This window comes from Empidonax traillii, unplaced genomic scaffold (assembly GCF_003031625.1).
Source record: "Empidonax traillii isolate 1590-97213 ecotype Southwest subspecies unplaced genomic scaffold, ASM303162v1 scaffold321:size1084243, whole genome shotgun sequence".
Taxonomy (NCBI): Eukaryota; Metazoa; Chordata; class Aves; order Passeriformes; family Tyrannidae; genus Empidonax; species Empidonax traillii.
This window is the reverse complement of record NW_020955514.1, coordinates 373,317-394,513: the sequence shown is the minus strand read 5'-3', so window position 1 is coordinate 394,513 and position 21,197 is coordinate 373,317. Positions and strand designations below refer to the sequence as shown.

The window sequence follows — 21,197 nt, the reverse complement described above, 5'->3', positions numbered from 1 at the left end:
TCATGAAGTCCATATAATGGCTTCTTCAAATTAAAAAAAAAAAAAAAAAACACAACAAAACAACCAAAAACTAGCAGTGACTTAAGAACACTTTCTAAATGTAGAAACATTTGAAAATATGTCATTATTATTCCTGACAATTAATTAAGCAACATGGGAGAACGGTCAGAGGATCCCATATCACCTTCCCTGTTCCCTACCTTTTTTTACTCCATAAAGACACAACAAATTTTTTGATTTTTAAAACCTGATGCTTTCACCAAGTTATCCAGCTCCTCTCAGCTCCCTCCACTCTTTACTTGGCAGTTTATGGCCAAATGGGATTCCCTCACACACATGCACTACTATCCTAATGCGAGACATTTACACTTTGCCCCCTCCCTCAAGTACTGGGAAGCTTGTTCCACGTATCTACCTCCTAATCACAGCCAACCCCAAAACAAATTAAGAACAATTATAAGTTATGTAAGAAAACACAAAACGGGGAAAGGAAAAAAAAATCAGAATTAATTCACAGATTTCCTGTTAGTGCTTTTGCCTGAATTCCATACCATTGTCAGGACATCAGCACACATCACCTTTAAAGGAGGAAAGTCACAATGTGGCATTTAAATTTTTCTCACTGAAAGCAGCAAGGCTGACACGATAATGCCTTTTGCATCTGCTGGTCTTCCTTACCTCTCCTTTTGCAATATAATCTACATAGTAAAGAACCCTTTCTCAGTGACAAAACTGAGGTAAGTTTCCTCTGAAATCCAGAGAAGCCTCCTGACATGAGTTGCAAAGCAACCCAAAGACCATGCAAATTTCCCAGCTGAAGAAATATGGAAGCAATACCTGATGGAAAGTTGTGTGCTTTTAAATAAAAAAAAATTCTATTTCTGCTCTAAGTTAGACCAGAATCTACATGGCGGTATTTAAGTAGCCATATCCTTCACCCCAGACCCGCTGAGCTAATAACTAACAACCAAGGTGATGAACCATGCAAATCTTCAGATTCCTGATCCTGAGCAAGTTCTCCCAGAATCCCAAGCTCTCCTCATTTTCCAATAAGCTCTTTGCTTCCTGAACTCTAACTTCTTCTTTTCAACGTTACTGATTAGCATTGCAACAGAGAGATTCAAGTAGCTTTAGAATTATCTTCATCTAATTTAACAGAAAACAGAAAGCATTAGCAGTGTCACTGCTAGTCTAAGTATCTTTGCTTTAACAGAAAACCTCCCACACACAGCAAGTGTCTTACACGGAAAAAGATACCATGTTACTTCCACATAAAGCAAATTAATTTCTCCCCCCCCCCCCCAATCTTACCTAAAAGTACATTCAATAGCCAGGCATAAAAGTAGTGTGTTCTCCGTGAATGCTGACAGATGCTTACTGCTGAGCCTGCTGCCGTTCGACGGATAGTAGGGGAACTGGATTTAAGGTTAGCTATGAAAGCCTTCAATAAAACCTAAAAACAAAGATACCTTACTTCACTTTTCATGAGAAACAAAAGAAGACAGAAGTGAATTAAGAGGTCAGCAAACGTATTTTTCATTTTTTCTAAGCGTTACTTCATGCACATCAACCAAGGGCAACTTCTGCCTTAATTTAGACAGGCAGTTGGAACACTGCTTTCTGTAACATCTGTCTGACAGTGCTGACAGCTGACTGTGCTTTGGGATATAAGAGGGAGCACTAATAGGGTAAAGAAAAGTACCTTAATCTCATTGTCGTTTGCAAAATTGCCAAACGCTGCCATGATTTTTGGTATGGCCGCAGCCAGAGTCTCCTGCACCGATTCTTCGGGTCTCTTACTTATCCGTGTCAGACAGGGCAAAAGGTTCACCAGGTAAGGCCTAACAACAAAAATACACCTGTTAGCTACAGAGAACGTAGGAAAAAAAGGAAAATAAATCTTCTGAATACAAGAATACACTTTAAAAATACAAGTCATTTGTCTTCACAAGTTTTTCCCCCTCTTCCCCACAGTCAAGTACAGCACAGAACTGAAACTCCATTAAAAGTTAATCAAATAAAGCTACTCCAGAGACACTAAGGTGGTAGGAATTCCTCCAACCTCCTAATTACCTATTTAAAACTTCAGTAATGTGTTGTTAACATCTGCATTTGTAAAGTTTGTTACTAGGGACGGGTTTACCTGCACTTTTGAGGCCGAACTAGGTGGGCAAGCTCAGCAAATCTCCAGAGTGCAGCACGAAGACTTCTGGAAGCACCATTCTAGACAAGAGTATGAAATTGTTACATTTCATCAAGCAAAACCATTTCCTAAAAAAACTGCCTGTAATATCCAACATACAGTATGTATAATAGAGAATATATTTTACTTGAACAGATAGAAATGTAAGGTGTCTGGAAAGCCATACATTTCCTTCAGCCAAAAAGAAGTCAGCTCCATGACTACCTTCATTTTTCTAGCTGTTATGGGAATTTTCTGAGTGACCCGAAATGAATAATAAGAAACACTATGAAAGAGAAGGAAATGTCTTGAGATCTCTGCTCTGCTGAAATCTGCTTAAAATACCACAGAGAAAGGCATCACTCAACAAAGAAACACTGATGATATGAAAGTCTAAAAATCACTGGAACACTTGCAGAGATAAAAATGCAGCAGAAAATTGACAGCAGTGAAGATATGCAAATAAGTAACATTCAGCTTCTGAGCACGCCAAAGGAAATAGATCAACATACTGATCTGTATCACTTCACAATGGCTTGACTGCTTAAGTTTAGCATCTATTTCCCTGTATTGACACCTTCAGTTGTGCACCTGACTTGAGCCAGAATGTCTAAGGAGAAAGTGTCTACCTAATGTAGTTGAAACCCAAACAAAGTGCTTCTCAAATCGAGGCCCTCTGACAACAGAGCTGAGATGTTTAAAAACTCTTTCTTTCTTTCTTTCACTCATGTATCAAAGGCTTCTGGTCTCGTTATCATGACAAGGAAAAAATACTTGCATCTGAATTACAAAATGCACATTTTTCAGGTTCATAACCAAAGAGAAGATTCTGGCATGGCTCCTAAAGTGATCCAACTGATGTACAAACCAACTTTAGTCTGCTGGGTGTTCGTGTTGTGCATGTTACCTCCCTCACACCTCTGTCATGAATCTGAGAGCACCTTTCAAGAAACATGCCACCTGAACAACAAAATATTCCTCCTGCAGCTGGTCATAATGTGCTGAAATCTCAGAGCAATTTATATGTTGGCTGTTTTCTGTGAATGAGATAAATGTCCATTTCCATACCCTCAAAAATATTGCATGACATTAAGGCACAACAATACTGGAAGATATTCCTACAGGGCTTACAAGTAGTCCAAACCTGCTAGAAGAAAAGCTATGTACATTGCTTCTGTGACTTATTTTCTGGAGTTCCTGCATTCCTCTCCAAAGATAACAAAAAGCAATATTATTAGTGTGTGACAAATAACACCTGTATTTTCCCTCTATACAAGCCTAATTCTATGTTTATAGATGCAAGAGAAACGCTCTCAGTAATATTCTCCTGATTGCACCATTTCTCTTCTGTAGTCACAGACTTCAAAAAGGCTATTACTGAATTTCTTTCTGGGAGCATAATTAAATTGTGACTTTTGGTGCCAAGAGAGATGCTTCAGTATTTTTTCTATGCCTCTGTAAGAAGCTGTAAATACACATCACACAAAGCAGTTGTAGTGGGTCTTCGAGTCTTGATGAAATGATTCCTCCAAGAGGCTGTTGTCAATTAAGAATGTCACTGTCCTCCATCTACTTTTCACCACCCTTTTGCTTCAAGTTGTTCTTTCCAGTTCAGTTAGTGGAGCAAACATCATGAACATGCCTTATTCCTTTGGGTTGGAAGTCACTAAGGTTAACTCACACTGCTGTTCGCACCAAATGCTCACACATTTTCTGCCAGATAAGCTTTCAGGAGTGGTTAAATCTGAACAACGGGGCCAACACTGAAGAATTCAGTAGAAAATACATTGAACAGTCACAAATCCTTTCAAAATGAAACTTTGACCTTGATCTTAAGAGACAAACCATTCATTTACATTAATGCCACATTCCAATATACAAAAGCACATAATAAATAGCATATTTCAGTAGGACATGAAAGAAACTCACCTTTTTAATCTCTTTATATAGTTCTAACTGTAACCTGGGAAGATTGGAATCCATCAAAGCCTGCAATAAAATGCACTGTATCAGAGGGGAGGCACTTTACAGGAACAACACTACACTTGCAGTAGAACAGCCTCAAAAAAGGCACAGAACTATCTCATGATATCTATTTGATGCATAACCAGCAAGTTAGAAACACTGAGGAGGGACACCTTTATCCTTCACCCAAATGCAGACAAACTCCACAAACTGTCTTTGCAGCTAATACTCCTTTATCCACTCTACCTGCAAAAGGCCATATGGGATCAGACTCCAAGCAGAGCCAACCCATTGTGCTTTCCAGCAATTGCCAGGAACAGATACTCAGGAATAGAACATTAAAGCACAAGAATAGCATTCACCAAGCAGCAAGAGGCATCCCCTGCTACACACCCACACTGCCATGCAGCCTCCTCCTATTTCTCAAGCTGAAGCTGTATTTGTACCATTACCTTTAACAGCCCTTGAAAACCCCTTCTTTCATCAATCAGCCTATTTTCTGCATCCCTTTAGCACCACAAGGTGTTCTGGACACCACAAGTGTCACTTCCCAGGATCTGCTCAAGCACACAGTGACAGAGCACACCTTGTAGTTTGAACCTGCACTCTGGCTAAGAATCAATGTATGTGAAACCAAAGTAAGCACTGAGAAGTAGTAATTTTCTGTTCACCTCAACTCTCTCATTCTCTGTCTTTGAAGTAACAGAGAATACAAAAACCATGAAAATAATTCTGCTATATATAATCTCTTCATACAGAATAATTTGTATACTTTTGGTTACCCTTTCCCTTCCAGTTTTCTTTCTAGTGTGCACTCCTATTTCTGAACATTTCTACCACCCCTTCCTCAGATGAGAAAAGAGTTCCATACAATGTGAGAGTGACTACATTGTGGGTTCATACAGTGCTTTCACGTTTAATATTTAATTCTTTATTCTCTGCTCAATAATTTATTAATTTCTAATATTCTAACGGCCTTGGTGGCCACCAACCATTAAACTCACATCTTCCCAGCACTACTCATGGTGACTACAAAATCTTATGATACACACTGAGCTGGAGGCCATGAGTGCTTAAGCAGGGTCAGTGAAGTGCCTGTGGTTCCTCCAGACCACAATTCCCCCCAGTCTAAAATTGCATGCCCCAAAACCCCAGTCATTATATAATATACCAGTCATTATAATACAATTTTATTACCTTGCCCAGAAAAATCCTACCTGGGTTGTATCTTTATACTAGCATAAGCACTATAGACTGCAGGTGCCTAAATGACAGCAAGTAGGTACACAACGATATCAAGCAACAGAAAAGGGCACCAACTACTCTTTGGATTCAAGGCTAAGTTGTCCTTACAACCCATCCAACTGTTGTTGCTGGTGAAAAACTTAATCTCAGCAGGCTAGAATTTAAAATGTCATCTGAAAAAACTGTAAGCATAGTCAACTCTAAATAACTACAATAATAAAACCCAATTACTGAGATCAACTGTACTCCAATCTGTGTGAGGAGTCCCATCAGTATCATTATCCCAGAGGATACTACAACACTGTGCATCAGCTTCAGAAACAAGACAGCTTGACCGAACCCACAGAAACCTGGTGAACTCCCAACTCGGTATATTCTCTTTTAAAGGTATCACCGAGGTTGTTTACATTTTGAACCATTTATGTTGTCTTTGAGGTTCTGACAGATAAGTGTAGTGATACTTAAAATGACTTACAGTGTCCTTGTCTAAAGTTATGTGGTCAGCCTTGTCTAACACAGAAGTGTTAATTTTTCAGTTAGACTAATGAGCATAAACTTCAGACACACAGTTACACAAGTAATGCTTATATATTAAATATTCTATATTGTCCAATTAAACATTATATAATGCTTACATATTGAATATTCTCCTATTTCAAGAGAGAAAATACAAAACATCTACCTAGCAAAAGAATTAGTCTCTAAAAATGCCTGGGGTACTAAAAAAAGCTGAACTTGGCCTAAATGCAAGCTTAGGGGTCCAGCACCTCTGTTCCACTCACCACACGCATCACTGCAACTTGCACAACCAAAAATAAAACTGCGTATCTTTTTGTCTCTGTATTTAGACACAAGAGTGTCTGCCTAAAGACTAAGTTGCTTACACACAGCATGAAACACAGAAACAGAATACAAACTACAACCGGCTCCACAACAGTCTGATACATCCACGTGGTTGGAATATCAGAGCTGTGACCAACTGGCAAGTCTAATGACTGATAGAAGACTGTCATTTAAAATCACTTTAATTTTTAAAAATCAACTACCATACAATTTTTTTGGGGGAAAAAAAAATTAAAGTTCTTCAAGTTACCTTGAACCATCCTAGAAAGCAACAATATTTAATAGATGGGGGAATTTATGAGGTAACTTTTATACCAAGTCTATGAAAGAGTTTCACAGAAAGTAGGAAGTAAGATTGCAGTCTTCAAAACTGTTTCAGGGCATTTTTTAATGCAAGTTAAGTTAAATAATAGTGTATGCATTTCACAGAGTGCTCTCCCACAAATGGAAAAACATTTAAATCAAAGTGAAAAGAGTAAAGTGTCACAGGGCAAAACAAAAAAGCAAGGCACTTGCACTTCCTTATTCCCTATCATCATGGAATACACTACAGAATCAGTAAGCTTTCTTCACACAACTTTCAGCCACAAGCTCAATCCCCAAAACTTAATTCCTTCAGATATCAAACAAACATAACTTAACTGAGGAAATCTATAAAGGAATAAGGATGCTTAGTTTGCTTGCCTCTACACACCCCTTCGTGCTGAAGAAAATGATTATTTGTGTATTTCTAATTATACAGGTACCTAAGGTTGATTTAAAGTTCAAGTATTTCTAGGGGAAAAAAAAGGGGCAAGTGAAGGCAAACCTGTCCTGAAAGCAGCAGCTCCCAGGAATTACTCAAAAGGTTCATTTTAAGATATTCTGAATCACGATTTAGACCTTGCCTGACCTCCTATGAATGCCCATCTGCTGTTCTCCAACAAGCCCTTCACTCTGGATCACAGCAGGGGAATAAGCAATCTCCAGAACACCGTATTTATCCCAAGTACTGCCTAAAATTTCCTCCTAAAAGTCTCAGCAAATCCCACTACCTGAATTTGGGCACAGTACTAGTCTGGAATGAAAAGGCACTACAGTTTTCAAATAGCTTTAAAATAACATTTTTACCTTTCCTCATGCTAAGTATCTTTATGTTTACAGAACAATAACAGAGTATTTCTCCCACACAAGATGATTTTAGAAAAGCCAAGATTCTTGTTTTGGTTAACTTGAAGAGAACAAAGTTAATGAACAACCGTACAAAAGACTAGATGAGAACAATGGATGACAGAAGACGAGTTAAATATGTTGATCTGGGCATTAGAAGCTCTCCTAAGAGCATGTACAGAATTTAGCAAAGAAGCTTACTTAGAGGTATTATTGAAATAAGAAAAGCAACTACAAGAACATCAGTGTGAATTCATACAGGACACTGCATCAAGAAAAGGCAAAATGTGGTTCTTACTTTAATAACTTTATTAAGGCATTCATCAGCAACCATCCTGACGTCAGATTCTGCATCCTCACTGCACAGGAGAAAGAGTTCCATAGCAATGCCCAGCAGCTTCTGAAACTCTGGGGAATTTCTAAATAAACAAACATTAAAAAATGACAGTGTGCACTCTGAAAAGGAAACACCAGTGCTGTTTTTGAAGGGGTTTTATAATCCAGCTACACAAACTTATATAGGAGGCAAAGACATACAGTATATTAAAGCACTTCATTAGGAGTTGGGAGATCATTTCCCTGCTCTTTCCTACATAACCTGGCCTAAGTTTCCCTGTCTGCAGCAGAAGGATAATGCCCACTCCAGCAACAGTTAAAACAAAAGTACTTCTTCATCTTCTTGGGATGGTAAAAATACGAAATCACGCCATTTCAGTTTTAAACAGAAGTTCAGCACTTAAAACCAGCAATTATCAGGAATCCTCCAAACAGGTAACACTACAAAGTTGCTATTCATTCTAAGGCAATAAATAAAAGCCATTGTCTTACCTTAAAGACTGAGCAACTATGTTTTCACATATTGTTAGACAGTGGTTCACTCGATCTTTCTTGGTAGCTGAAAGCTCTTTCTTTCTAAAGGAAGAAAATAATGATAGTGAGTCTGAGACAAGAGTTCAGAAGTGGCCGTTGAAACACTCTTGCTGGAGCAGTGTCTAATGATTACACAAGAAAAAGATGCACTTTCTGGTCATTAGAGAAACAGCCACAAACCAACTACCTGCAGTCCCAGGAAGGACCTCATCTGCCAACTGCTGCTGAGAGCAAGCAGGACACAAGCAAAGGGAAGGACACAAGCTTAGAAAGGCAATGAACCATTCAACAGGGAATATCATATTAATTCTATAATTTTCACTAAGAAAACATTTGGGAAAGAAAAATGAAGAAGAGTAAATGGAAAGGAAGGAAAACGTGGAGCAGAACTAGAACAAAGTGAAAATAAAAGAAACTGATGGAATAAAAAAGGGATGGGAAAAAGAAGCCATGAGAACAAAAGATACCACTTTTTAAAAGACCTTCCTCGTACATAATATCACCTTAGACTTTTTATGTCTGCCAAGGTCTTAAACTTGAGTTCAATTAAATGGACCATTTTACATCTGAAAGGATGACAAAGCAATCCTATCATAGACTACATTCCTCCAACTGGTAATTACAAAAATAGCAAAGCTCAAGGCACAGTCCCTGCCCATCGAGAATAAGGTCCCTACAGTAACACTTGGTATGGCCCAGGGTGTACAAGAAAAGAGAACAAAATTCACAAAATCAAAGGATATGCATCTACAAGCAGTGCAGAGCACAATATGAAAACCTTCTGCTTTGCAAAATCTGTTTAACATTCACTTCAACATGACATAAGCTCTTGGAATAGCAGCTCTTCCCTGCTCCACCCCCAACAAAGGAACTGAGAACAGAGAGCGAGACAGACTCTCAACCATGACTGTGAAATTTTATTTCAGTGTGCAGTATATCCTACTCCTAACTTTACTGACACACAATCACTTCTAGGGAAGCAGATGTTACTTTTAAATAATTAAGCAGTAGCAATGCTAGAGCAAAGCCACACACCCAAAGGTACTTCTCCTGAGTGTGTTTCACAATAAGGAGTTACCAGCTCCTTCACTCACATTCACAGAGAATCTTTCTTTTTGTCTTTCAAGTGAGAACTGATCATTTGTATTTTTAGTATTTAATTTTCTGTCTTAGCAAAAAGTAGCAAAACTCATCAAACAGTAAAACTGTTTCTGAACTAGAAGCTGGAAAAATATGTGAACAGCCATAAGTTGCATTAATATCATTACCACAGCATTAAGGACTAATAGCAAGTAGCCAGTGAGCACAGTAAATTAAGCTAACCCAAAATACAGTGTTTGAGAATTTTTTTTAAGAATTACACTGTAATATTTAAGAGCTTTAGCTCAAATAATAGCACAATTTTGGAAAATGTGCAAACTTTTGGAAAAAGTCATTCTTTGCCAGTATCCCTGTCCCTTTCCTTCCATCAGACTGGAAGTGGGGGGTTGAAAAGCGTTAAGCTATTCCCAGAATTTCAGTTTTTCCCACAAAGATCCCAGAAATACTTTCCATAGCTCTGACCAAGGCCATTTTTTCCATTATGGTTTGGCAGCACTTTATTCAGGCAAGCTACAGCATTCCTCAAGGAGGATCCCTGCTTGGGCTCAGGCTCTTAAGCCACCGGCAGAACACAAGCAGACGAAGACACACGATGTCTTTCTCTCTCTCTTGAAAAAGCACCAAAAGTCTTCAGCAGCATTTCAGATCATCTCTAACAAAACACCAAAACTTCCCCAAGATGCCCATCTGATCTCACAACGTCAGCATTGCTGATGTGAACAGCCACCTCGGAAAATTGAATAAATCATTTCACCTTTCAGGATAATTTTGCCCAGCGTTGCCCACATCTCTTATGAGCACCATTTTCAGCACACATTCAACCCAAAAATAGAACAGGCACATCTGAACTTGCCCATAAGCTCAGTATTTCAGATACAGAACACATTAAAGATACTGAATGAGACTGCTTTCAGAATCAAGTTCTTTATTATCTACACATAACATAGCCCTGAGCAAGGCAGGCAGTGCTGTTCAATACTGCTCAGACTAGTAGAGATCAATCTCTCAGGCAGATTTCTGTAAACAGAGAGCTCAAGTAACATTTAATCTACCACTGAAAATTCTGCTGAAACCACTAACTTAAAAATTTTTAAAAGGCCTGGCTAAGGAAAATTTAACTTCTAAAAAAAATTCTTTAAGGAAATGAAAGGTGGAAGGAAAACCACAATGTGTATCATGTGCATGCACACATTTTCTGGGGCTACAGAGGGAGAAGGATAACAGAACAGGATGTAGAGACAACACACGATTTTTTATTTAAAAAAACAACAATATTATATATGAATATTATATTATATATATTATTATATATATTATATTATGAAGTCCTGAGGCAAACTGCTGATGAGCATAACCAGGGGGGCAACAACAGCATCACACATTTGATGAATCAGTCACACATATCTAATGAATAACAGAAGGCAGGAGATACTGGAAGTAGCAGTTATCTACAGGAAAGCTTCATCTCACATGCAGGGGAGTTTAATCTCCTGCCTACTTCTACAGACCATCTCCAGCCAGGAGGATTAATGAACAACGTAAGGAAACCATCAAGCCCAGATAACTTTCCCCTCTGAATCCTGATGAGCTGATTACAAAGAGATGCAGCTCAACAGTGCTAAGTTTTTATTAGCCCTTGAAATTAAGGATATGTTACGAGTAGAGAATTTCTAAAGCTGAACCAGCAATAAGAAAAAGGGCCAAACCAAACGGCTTGACATTAATCTTGAGAAAAATAACAGGAAACTAAAAGCTACTCCATTAATAACAAACAGAAGTATGAGGGGATCAAGAAACAAACTAAATGCAAATAAGATGGACAACTGAAACAATGTGTAGTGACACAGGCAATGATGGGTAGTCAAGTTAACTAGAACTGGTCTACTAGACATCCTAGAAATGCTAATTCCAAAAAATCCATCTGGGAACCACCACTGCCAGGCAGGGCAATACATTTCATCCACACTGTTCACGTGGCCTTCACTGAAGCAAAAAATTCATGATACGCATCCATACAGCACTAATCAAACCAATCTGTGAGCACAGCTCCAGGCAAACATAAAATACCCAGAAAAACTGGTGAGTATAGAAAAAAAAGTATATTGTTGGAGAGCACTTGGGCTTCTGCAGCACCTTCTGTTGTAACAGTAATGGTTAGAATCAAATGTTAAAAAAAAAAATTTAAAAAATTACAATAATTGATTATTAGAACAAGTTGACAAGAGGAAAGGTGAAGAATCTACCTTTGGATTAATTAAATAAAAGCTAAATACCTTTCCAGAAGGAACACTAGCAAGTCATTCTCCCAGCTGCTAAGCAGTAAAAATGAATAAAATGTAAAATATAATACATGTGATGACCCGTCTGCTTTTTAGTTTCAGTGAGTAAACTCTGGATTTTTACATCGTATTATATCATATTAATAAAATTTGAAGTTAGTGGGAGCTTTGTAATACAAAACACAATGCCCAAATTAAAATAAAATTGAAGAGTCTGAAAAAGCTAAAAATGGCTAAGGAAGAAAATCGGATGCCTCAGCAGAAGTTTATAGAAGCAATTTGACAGAGACTTCAAGTTAAGTTTCCGTAGAAGGGAAAAAAAACAACACAAGAGACAAGAGAAGGGACCAGACACTGACATCTGACTGTAATGCATAATATAAGCATAACACATGATTATTGCTGATTAAAATCTCTCAAAACAGAAAAAGCTCTGGCCTTCTTGGTAAAAGCTTGGATTTGATTAATATTTTAATAAAAAAGTAATAACAGGATATCAATATTACCCAAAGTTCTGGAGTCATTGTCTTACAATAAAGTGAAGAAAAACATGGATACATGTTCTGCAAACAATAAATTCTTCTCTACCTCAATCTCTCTGATCTTAAAACATTTCACAGTAGGAGACAGTTCTCAGTAGGACACAGGAACCAGACAGAACTACAAAATATTTAAGTGTTATTTACACAGAACCACAAGGAAGATGAACACAGAGACAATTTTCCTTTCCAGTCCATTACAAACAAGAAAAAACAAATGCAGGCAGTACCATGAATTACATTCAAGATGTCACCTGCCATTTCACTTCAAATTTGGGAAGCTTCAGCAAAGGCTGCCACAACAGCCTTTCACTGACTTTTCTAAGGCTCAGTGCTGTCACTGAATTTGTGCTGCTCCTGGGGGCATGCAATCTCATCAGCTTCCTGAAAACACAGCCTATTTTTAAACACAAAGCAAAGTCAACAAGGACAACTACAACACTAATTTTTTAATGTTCAGAGCAGAATATGCCTAAATTTAGACCATCCAAACTAAGAGCATAATAACCCTCAGCAGGCATCACAAATAATTTTCAGGATTTTCTCTTGAAACACCTCAACCTCTCTCATCAGTAACTTCCTAGACAGACTTTTTGAACTGCATACAGGAAAGATGAGAAATAGATGGTCATCCATCCCCCACGTCACAGAAAGTACCAGTATAAAAAATGCACACCAGCAAGGCCTCTGAAAACAATCAGCTCACGAAGATGAGCTTTTTCACCTGTTATGCACCAAGTGTGAAGATGCACTGAGACTCTTTGAGACAACACTCTCCAAACAGAAACGGTCCCAACAGTGATAATTCGGTTGGCAACTGCAGCACAGTGTGCTGTGGGAGCAGGTGGCCCAGAGCCCAGAGCCGCTGCTTCGCTTCCCCTGCCAGCACCGCAGGAAACTGCCAATTTAGGAGTTACCTGCTCCCCAACCCTTCTGCTTTTCCCATCTCCCCAATAGCTGCAGGAGAAGCAACAGCGTGACTCACGTCTTCATCCTGTAAAAACCTGGCTCCCTGCACCTGCTCAATAAAAGCTATTTTAGAGGATGCAAATGGAAGGGGCAGCACTGTGGTATTGAACAGCTCCTTGTCCTCCAGTAATGCCTTCTGATGGGACAGCAGAGTATCTCACAGATCTAATGCATTTGTCCCTTATGCTTAAGAAAGCAAAAGGGTATCAGGAATATTTAAACTAATCCCTCTTAGGTCTCTGCGCAGCAAGTCAGAGCACAAGACTTTAAATGAAGTTTATCACAAACAGACATATCCACATATCCACAGCGACTCCTTCCAAACCTTTCAGAGCTCAGACTTCAACTCCATTTAACTTTTGAATTCATAAATGTTAATGCTTGTTTTTAACTTCAACATCAACTTTCAGGGCACTGTTCTGACAAGACAGAAGAAAACCAACCAAGTGACAATTGATACTCTTAAAGATATGAAAAGTGAACTACAGAATGGAAGAAATTTCTTTTGCTCAGCCCTGAATCCTTATTTCAAGAAACCTGTACAATCAGCTGGAGAGAGCTCAGAGAAAAGACTCTCATGCAGGAAGAGTCAAGCACTGAAAAACAAGGTCTGTGAGGGAGGATTTCGAGAGTTACCAGAGAAGGTCGAAAGCAGTGCTGTAAGTTATGCTTAAGGGGTTTTGTCTTTTTTGCAGCAGCAGCTTATCAGCCGAAAATAAGGTTTTCGTTCCTGGACCCAGCCTGTGAAACCCACACAGCATCGCTGTATCCCCTGTTCACCACCTGCACCGCTGCATTTTCAAAAGTGCTCCCCCTGAAAGTTACTCCGCGCTTAAACTTCAGCAGAGAGTCGGCGGCAGCAGCAGCAGCAGCAGCACCCGGACCGGTCCGCGGAGCCGCCCCCAGCGCAGGACGGGGCAGCGCCGGGGCCGAGCGCGGCTGGCGGGGCGGCCGCTCCGGCCCGGGCGGGGCGAGGGACACGCGGGCAGGGACCCCCCAGCCCCGGGCACTCACGGTCTCTGCAGCGGCTCCTCGGGCAGGGTAGCCGGGCCCTGCTGCTGCTGGAAGGAGCGCAGCGACTCGAACGCCTTCGTCAGCTTCTCCATGGTGGCCATGTCCGCTCCGCCCGCGCCGCCGGCACCGGCCCGCGCTCCAACCCGCCCTCTCGCGGGCGCCCCGGCGGGCCCGAGCGCTGTCTCGCCGCCGCTGCCGCCGCCCCTGCCCCGCTGCCGCCGCGGTGCGGGCGCTGCGCGGGCCCGGGCCCGTCACAGCAGCGATGAATGGGGCGGGCGCCGCCCGGGCCCGCGACCGCCTCCCGTCCGCCCCGCCGCCATCTTGGGCCCGTCCCGGCGGTCCCCGCGCCGCCGCCGCCGCCGCCCCACCCCCACCGGGCAGCCCCGCCCCGCCCACCCCGGCGCGGCGTCACGCGCGGGCACGCGGCAAAGGGGAGGGGAAACGGGCAGAGTGACAGCAGCTCTGTCCAATCAGAGAGCGGGCTCCGCCCCTCCCCGTCTGGCGCTGCTCCGCGGCGCCCCCTGGCGGGGGGAGGCGGCCGTGACCGCGGCCCGTGAGGGGCCGGACCCGCGCCCTCATCGGGGGATACCTCTCACAGTTGTAATTCACACACTAAACACACAGGATACAAGAGACAGTGTACAGCATTTAAAGCATTGGTTAGATTACTAAGCACTTAAAAAAAAAATCAACAGTATTGTGAACTTTCCAGTTATAACCACTGATTTTAACACATCCGCTCGCTGAATACAGATTGTACATGACAGCTGAGGAGTGCTGGTTTTTCAACTTATAGCTCAAACACATGAAACTGGGTGCCAGCAGTGCAAATGGAGAACAGCTCTTGGAACTATTAAGAAAACAAAATTCCAGTAATTCTACTTGGTTATTGCTAGCAGATACGAACAAAAAGACGCGAAGCTCATGTCTCTGAATATTCAGGCCAACAGAAGTCGTCACAGATCACATTCCTGCCAAATACTCAGTAACTCAGTGCTCTGCCAGTTAACTTTATTAGCATGTTAATAAAAGACAAACCATATGAAACATTCCTCTGCAGTAAACCTATCCACAGTACTGAAAGCAATTCAATTTAGAGCAAACCCCTATTTCATTAAAAATGTGCAACAAATTGTGAGCTTCTTAGGAAAAAAATATATTTTTCCCCATAAAGCTCACAGAAAGGTTTCTATGGAACATGTGGATAATCATGAATTTTTTATTTAGCAAATGACACATGATAGAAGGTGACAGCAGAGCTGGAATGCTGCACACACTGTGTTAATTGCATGTGTCACTCCACACTTTCAAATAAACTTAAGCACATACTTTAAGAAGAGCATAAGCTCTTATAAAAGATTAAACAAGCCACCAACCAAGCCAGTCCTTGCAAGCCTGCTCTGAAGCTTCAAAACAAAAGTGTGCCAGTCCCCCATGGGCTGCTGACTCACCGGCAGAGCACCAGGCACTGCCTGCCCACACGCACATCCCTCTTTGTTCTCCTTGTCCTTCTCAACTGGATCGCCAGTGGGAGCCCTCTGGCTCATTAACCAGGAGCTGAGACAACTGGAAGACAACTCAGGGGTATGAGGTTTTCCTTTAGTGAGTACCTCTATCAGTAGGTACTCCCAATCCAAATTTACTGACCCTTGGTTTTGCACATGTCACGTCACTGATCCTGCCCCACAAACTGCACTGGCAAAAATAAAGTCATGTAAAACAGGCAAGGGGCAAGAAAAAGCAGGCAGGGTTAGAAACGGGCATTTTTGTAAAGTCAGCATTACCTCAAATTAAAACAAAGTCACAATTTCAATGCATTAACAGTGCACACATAAAAGGTTACGTGAAATTTAGCGGATGACAATGAATTAATCTCAGCCTCAAGGAGAAAGAAAAAGAAACATGCTCTTACCTTGTCTATAAGGTTACCTCTGGATCTAATGTTTTTAAGAATGGGTTGGATAAGCATGACAGGAATATTTTTCACTGTCCTGAAGTCACACTTTGGCCAGTATTTCTGCCTTTCTGTGAACGATTCACCAGGTAATTGGTACTACTCAAATAATCCAACAAACTTCACGAGACTGCTGGCCCACGTGGTTTGACATATGCACAGATAATCTGCAATATGTCACAGCACAGTTGTTTTGTTGTTAAAGTCATTAATTTGAAGCTGTTTTGTAGAGCATTTCAGTGCTTACTCCTTCAACTCATGTTATAAAATTACAGTAAATGTGTTGATGAGAAACAGCCCGTCCCAGTAATTTTCTCTGCACACAGAAATTTCTGCAGAAATCCAGATTCAGACCATGAGATAAAGTATCAGCTGAGCCACTATAACAGAGCTGGGGCACTTTTTCCTGGATCCGACTATCTTACATTGGTAAAAAACTTACAGTATACAATGTATATTTTTTGCTTCAAGAGATTACAAATTACTTTTTCAAATTACAATTTTTCTTTTTATTCTCTCCCAGATACCATGACAGACATGGTAAATAAATCACATTAGACAGTAATGAATGTGGTTGAGATATGCGGCAGTGTTTTGCTTTTATTTCAGGAATTACAATTCCAGAACATCCAGGAAAACAGCTCACACAAGAACAGTCAGTGGTTTGGAGATGCTGGAACTAACACATCACATTTAACAGTCAGCTTCCTATGCCTTGAAAGAATTCTGGTGTTTTGGACACATCTGGAACATGACAAAAAGTTACCTACATCTCATGTGCAAAACTCAAGTTACACCACAAGAACAATTATGAAATAAAAAAGAATTGTACATTCAGCAGAAGAGACATCATAAGCACCAAAATAAGCCAGGCAGGTAATTCAAATCAAAGTAAACATGAATTGCACTTAAAGATGCCTTCCAGTCGTTCAAATTTTGAGGACTTCCTAAAGAGAAGTATTTTTTGAAAATCTATACTTAAATGAAGATGGTAATTCCAATGTTAAATTAATGTAACCCTAAAATGTAAACCATAGAAAAATATTCCTTCTGTTGACTTATTTTAGTAACTTGTAAACAAGTATTATCTGAAAAAATGGCAGTGAAAAATTTCTTGCATCAGTGTTGTTTGAAAAATAATTGGAGTGCTTTCTAAAAATTGATTGTTACAGTATTTAATAGCTTCTATCATTGATTCATAAATTAGACACTTTCATTCTGAGATGGAGATAATTCTCTTTCATAACCCTTCAGGACTACTGTTTTAAAAACTACTTGGGAAAAAAAAAGACGACAACATCTATGAAAGGCTAAGATTTGTCGATAATGCTCTTGTTGTCACAGAAATACCACAGGTTTTTTCCTATTTAATATTATTTTTAAATTCTTATTTTTTCAGCTGAGACTGTTTTGTTGTTGTTATAATCCAGCAACATAACACCATCTCTATAATGAACACTCCACCTCAGGGGGGCCAAGGGGAGGAAGCTGACAATATTTTTAATAGGAAAAAACCCAACCCTGAGGCATGAAGATTCTATTCTGTCGGTCACTACATTCAAAAGCATTAAGGAAACCCTTAAGATACTGGTACATTGTTTCACAGTTTCTGAATTTGGAGCTAAATAGAGATTCATGAGGTACACACAAGCAGACATTGAGACTCGTACACAAACGCTTGGAAAACAAGCCACAGGAGGGTTGATCTCATGCAAATAACTCCATGGAATTCCACAGATCTTTCCAAAGCTTGCACCACTTGGGCTCTTGGATTGTCTTGCTGCTATGAAAGCCTTCTAACACACAGATCTAGAATCTGAATGAAGTCATACCAAATTACAAGAATTTCCTCGGCTTCTGCCCTCTCCCCCAGCAGTTTATTGGGAATAAAAGGCTACATAATCAGTCAACACAATCTCCTGCCTTCCCCCTGCTTTGTCTCAGTTGTGTCCTAAAAAATCAATATATTAAGTTCATGTTAAATTTATCACACCACAATATTTTGCTTTCAGGTGTTCTCCGTTCTCCTTACCCTTTCCCATCTCCAATTTCCCAATACTCCAATAAAGACATTTAACCCACGTTGGTCACCTTAAACACCAAAACATCTTCATCTTCATGTACCGTGTAAGAAGAGTTATGCTGATGCTTCCCTTTCCTTGTCTCTTCTAATTTTTTAGGGGATCCACATTACATAATATCTAGCCATTATTATGTGGTTGTATTTTTAGCTAAAAGGGACAAATTGCTAGTAAAAAAATGCCATCTTGAGCCTACGGGGGAAAAACCAACCAACCAACCAAGAAAACCCAAAGCTCAAAAGGAATGGAATTTAGGTCTGAATCCTGCAAATGTACTCCACTCAAAACCAGTTCAAAAGTATTATTGAGAACTTATTAAAAAACTTGTGAAATGGAACTAAATAAAACTTCAAAAAAAACAAACAAACCCTCCACTTTTTCACAAGGAATTCCTTGCCCAAAGAAGCAGACATGTAAATAACCACTTTTTAGGAATAATTTCCCTTCTCTCTTCATCTAGACTTTTTTCTTCACAGAACCCTGGAGAACAACTGTTGTCTCAATACTCCAAAATAGAGAAGTTGATTTCATTTTTTTTTAAGTTAACATCCCTCTCCATCAAATGAGGAAAGAAAATTAGAAATACATTATAAAAAAACTTTCAGATTTTTTTTTTTTTAATCTATTAACACCCATTCCTGTTTTGATTTTTTTTTTTAAATAAAATTTACTCAGCTTGTGTCCATGATATACTTGCCCAAATTTCAAGTTGCTCTATGGAGACATTAAATCCAGACTGTCACCCCATATGTGCAGTCTTAATACAGCCTCCTTTGCCTTAGAAGAGCAAACCTAAGACCTTAAAAAACTAATCCCCTTAATCGGGGAAATGATGACTTCTGCAATCAGGTCGGTATTTATAAACCACTTTTGTTACTCCCCAGTTTTTCCATTCCCATCTTTTTAGAGTCCTTCTCTTACTGTGGTACAAAATCAAGAGGGTCAGGTCAGCCCGTGCCAGCTCATTGTCTCACACATAATGGTTCCAGCCAACACCCTCCCTTCAGACATTTCTCTTTCTGTCAAGCCTCCCATCCCTTCACTATTACATCAGACCATCTTCCAGTAATTCATTCAAACTCTCTCTCCCTCTGCCAATTTCTCTCTTTGTACTTTCCACAACAGTCATTTTGGTGTCCTGTGTGCTGCTTTAGACTGCAGGAAAAATGCACTAACAACCCAGGAAAAGAGTCTCTCGTTCCTTATTTCTGTGGCACGGTAGCCAAGAGGAACAATTTCAGATAGACACCAGCTGAGCCCCAGTAGGGTTCTGTAACACACTGGTTTTTCAACTTCTTTCAAATTCTAATTCATCAAAACATTTGTCTTTAGAGACCAAACACTGTGAATTAAAACCTGATGATAGGCTTGGCTATCAAGTGTACGTTGTGAGTTTCTCAGAAGCATCTTAAATTTCTTCCAGTGGGTCTGTGGATCACGAGCAGAGACCTATTTGAGGTGGGGGCTACTCAGTTGCTCTGTGTGTACAACACATGTGTGGTCTGGTTGGTGCCCCAGAGGTTTGAAAGTTTAAAAAAATAAAAAGCATGTTCAGTGGAGACAAATCTTCAAATCTCCAGAATACAGAACAAAATATGTAGCTAAAGTCATGGCTCCAACTCCAAGAGCATTCCATTATATTTTAAGTCCCTAACTCAAATTTTGAAAACAGTAAAAGCTCTTAATGAAATGTGCTCTGTAAATTGACTCTCAAACAGAGATTAATAGTTTTACTGGAAATTTTACAAAACAAAAAGTCTGGCATATGTGAGTCCAGAAAATGGAAGTCTGACAAGCTTTCAGGCAGCTTTTATCAGTTTTACTAATGAACCTCAAGTAATCATAACAAACTTCAATACCAGCTCCACATTTGTGTTAAGCAATCATTAAAGGCAGGTTTTAATGTTTCTGTTTTAAAAGGCTATAAGAAAAAAATATTTACATAATTAAATTTGCTACTTTGAATTGCCTTGCCCTTTTCTCGGTGGCAGTGATTGCTGTCAACCCCACAACATTGCATATTCCAACATAATAAGCAGAGAAGAGGTTAGTGAAAAGACCCCATGCTTTGGTTTTTAACCCATTATAAAACTATAACATCCTACATGGAGTCAAAAACTATTTCATTTACAGAAAAAAATAAAAAAGGTGTCCCCACAGGTAAAAAGAAATCCTTTCATTAAAGACAACAAACTTTTCAAAATACAGTTATAAAATTTTGGCATAGGTCAATTTGCATGGTTCGTTCCAAGAAACTGTATGGAGAGGATGTGTAAGATAGGTAGGAAAAAGAACAGGGTACTACAGTTTGTTACAGATTTAAGGTAAATGTTCAGAATTCTCTTTATACAGAAATACAGAAGGATACTCTACAGAGCCAGATAGTAAAGAGCAATTCCTAATAGCTGGCCACAGTGCACTGAATTCCTTTTTTTTCTTAGCAGTTGCTTGAGAGATATATTAGATAATAGCACTGCCATGCTGCTGGATAACACCAGAATTATTGAATTCACCAGTACAGCCATTTTACAGTTAAGAAAACTGCTAATAAAGATCCTAATTAAGAAGAAGAATTTTAGCAGGAGCATACGAAGTCAAGTTACATTGATGCCATAGATATTATCTCTGTGCTTTAAAATCCTTTTAGTATTCCTAGATTCATTCCACTGAGAAAAAATTAATCAAGATAAATCAAATACATACAGAAACACACTCACTCAAATGGCACTCATTGCTTTTTGTACAATTAAGCTTTAGTGAAAATATACATCTTAAAACAAATGAAGTACAAATGTACAAAAATCCTTGAACTCAGATAAAAAATATATATAATACAATTTGCTACAGAGATATAAAACATTTAACGTTTGCTCATCCTTTCTGATGAGAGTAAAATGATTTAAAGTCTGGAGGACTCCTGCTCATCATCACTGCAATCAGATTTAAAACAGACCTGCAAGAGAAGACAAACAGACAACTCAGCTGCAGAACCAAGACAATTGTTTA

The 21,197-nt window shown here is 39.6% G+C and overlaps 2 protein-coding genes across 6 annotated transcripts in view; both read right to left on the bottom strand.

Annotated features, from left to right (window-relative positions):
* Positions 1-14,432, bottom strand: part of HTT (huntingtin) — a 77,738-nt gene extending 63,306 nt beyond the window's left edge. For all 4 annotated transcript variants that reach the window (XM_027891430.1, XM_027891431.1, XM_027891432.1 and 1 more), the window contains exons 1-7: positions 14,157-14,432; positions 8,213-8,296; positions 7,683-7,803; positions 4,112-4,171; positions 2,144-2,223; positions 1,703-1,841; positions 1,312-1,453 (exon numbers count right to left, since the gene is read on the bottom strand). In XM_027891430.1, coding sequence (XP_027747231.1) covers positions 1,312-1,453; positions 1,703-1,841; positions 2,144-2,223; positions 4,112-4,171; positions 7,683-7,803; positions 8,213-8,296; positions 14,157-14,257 — 727 coding nt within the window. In that variant the 5' untranslated portion in view covers positions 14,258-14,432. The remainder of the gene's footprint in view (positions 1-1,311; positions 1,454-1,702; positions 1,842-2,143; positions 2,224-4,111; positions 4,172-7,682; positions 7,804-8,212; positions 8,297-14,156) is intronic.
* A 4,221-nt stretch (positions 14,433-18,653) lies between these two features.
* The window catches only part of GRK4 (G protein-coupled receptor kinase 4), a 37,799-nt gene continuing 35,255 nt past the window's right edge, over positions 18,654-21,197 (bottom strand). For both annotated transcript variants that reach the window (XR_003572067.1, XM_027891391.1), the window contains exon 16: positions 18,654-21,144. Coding sequence is in view for 1 of the 2 variants with exons in the window: in XM_027891391.1 (XP_027747192.1) it covers positions 21,091-21,144 (54 nt within the window). In the remaining variant the exon portion in view is untranslated. The remainder of the gene's footprint in view (positions 21,145-21,197) is intronic.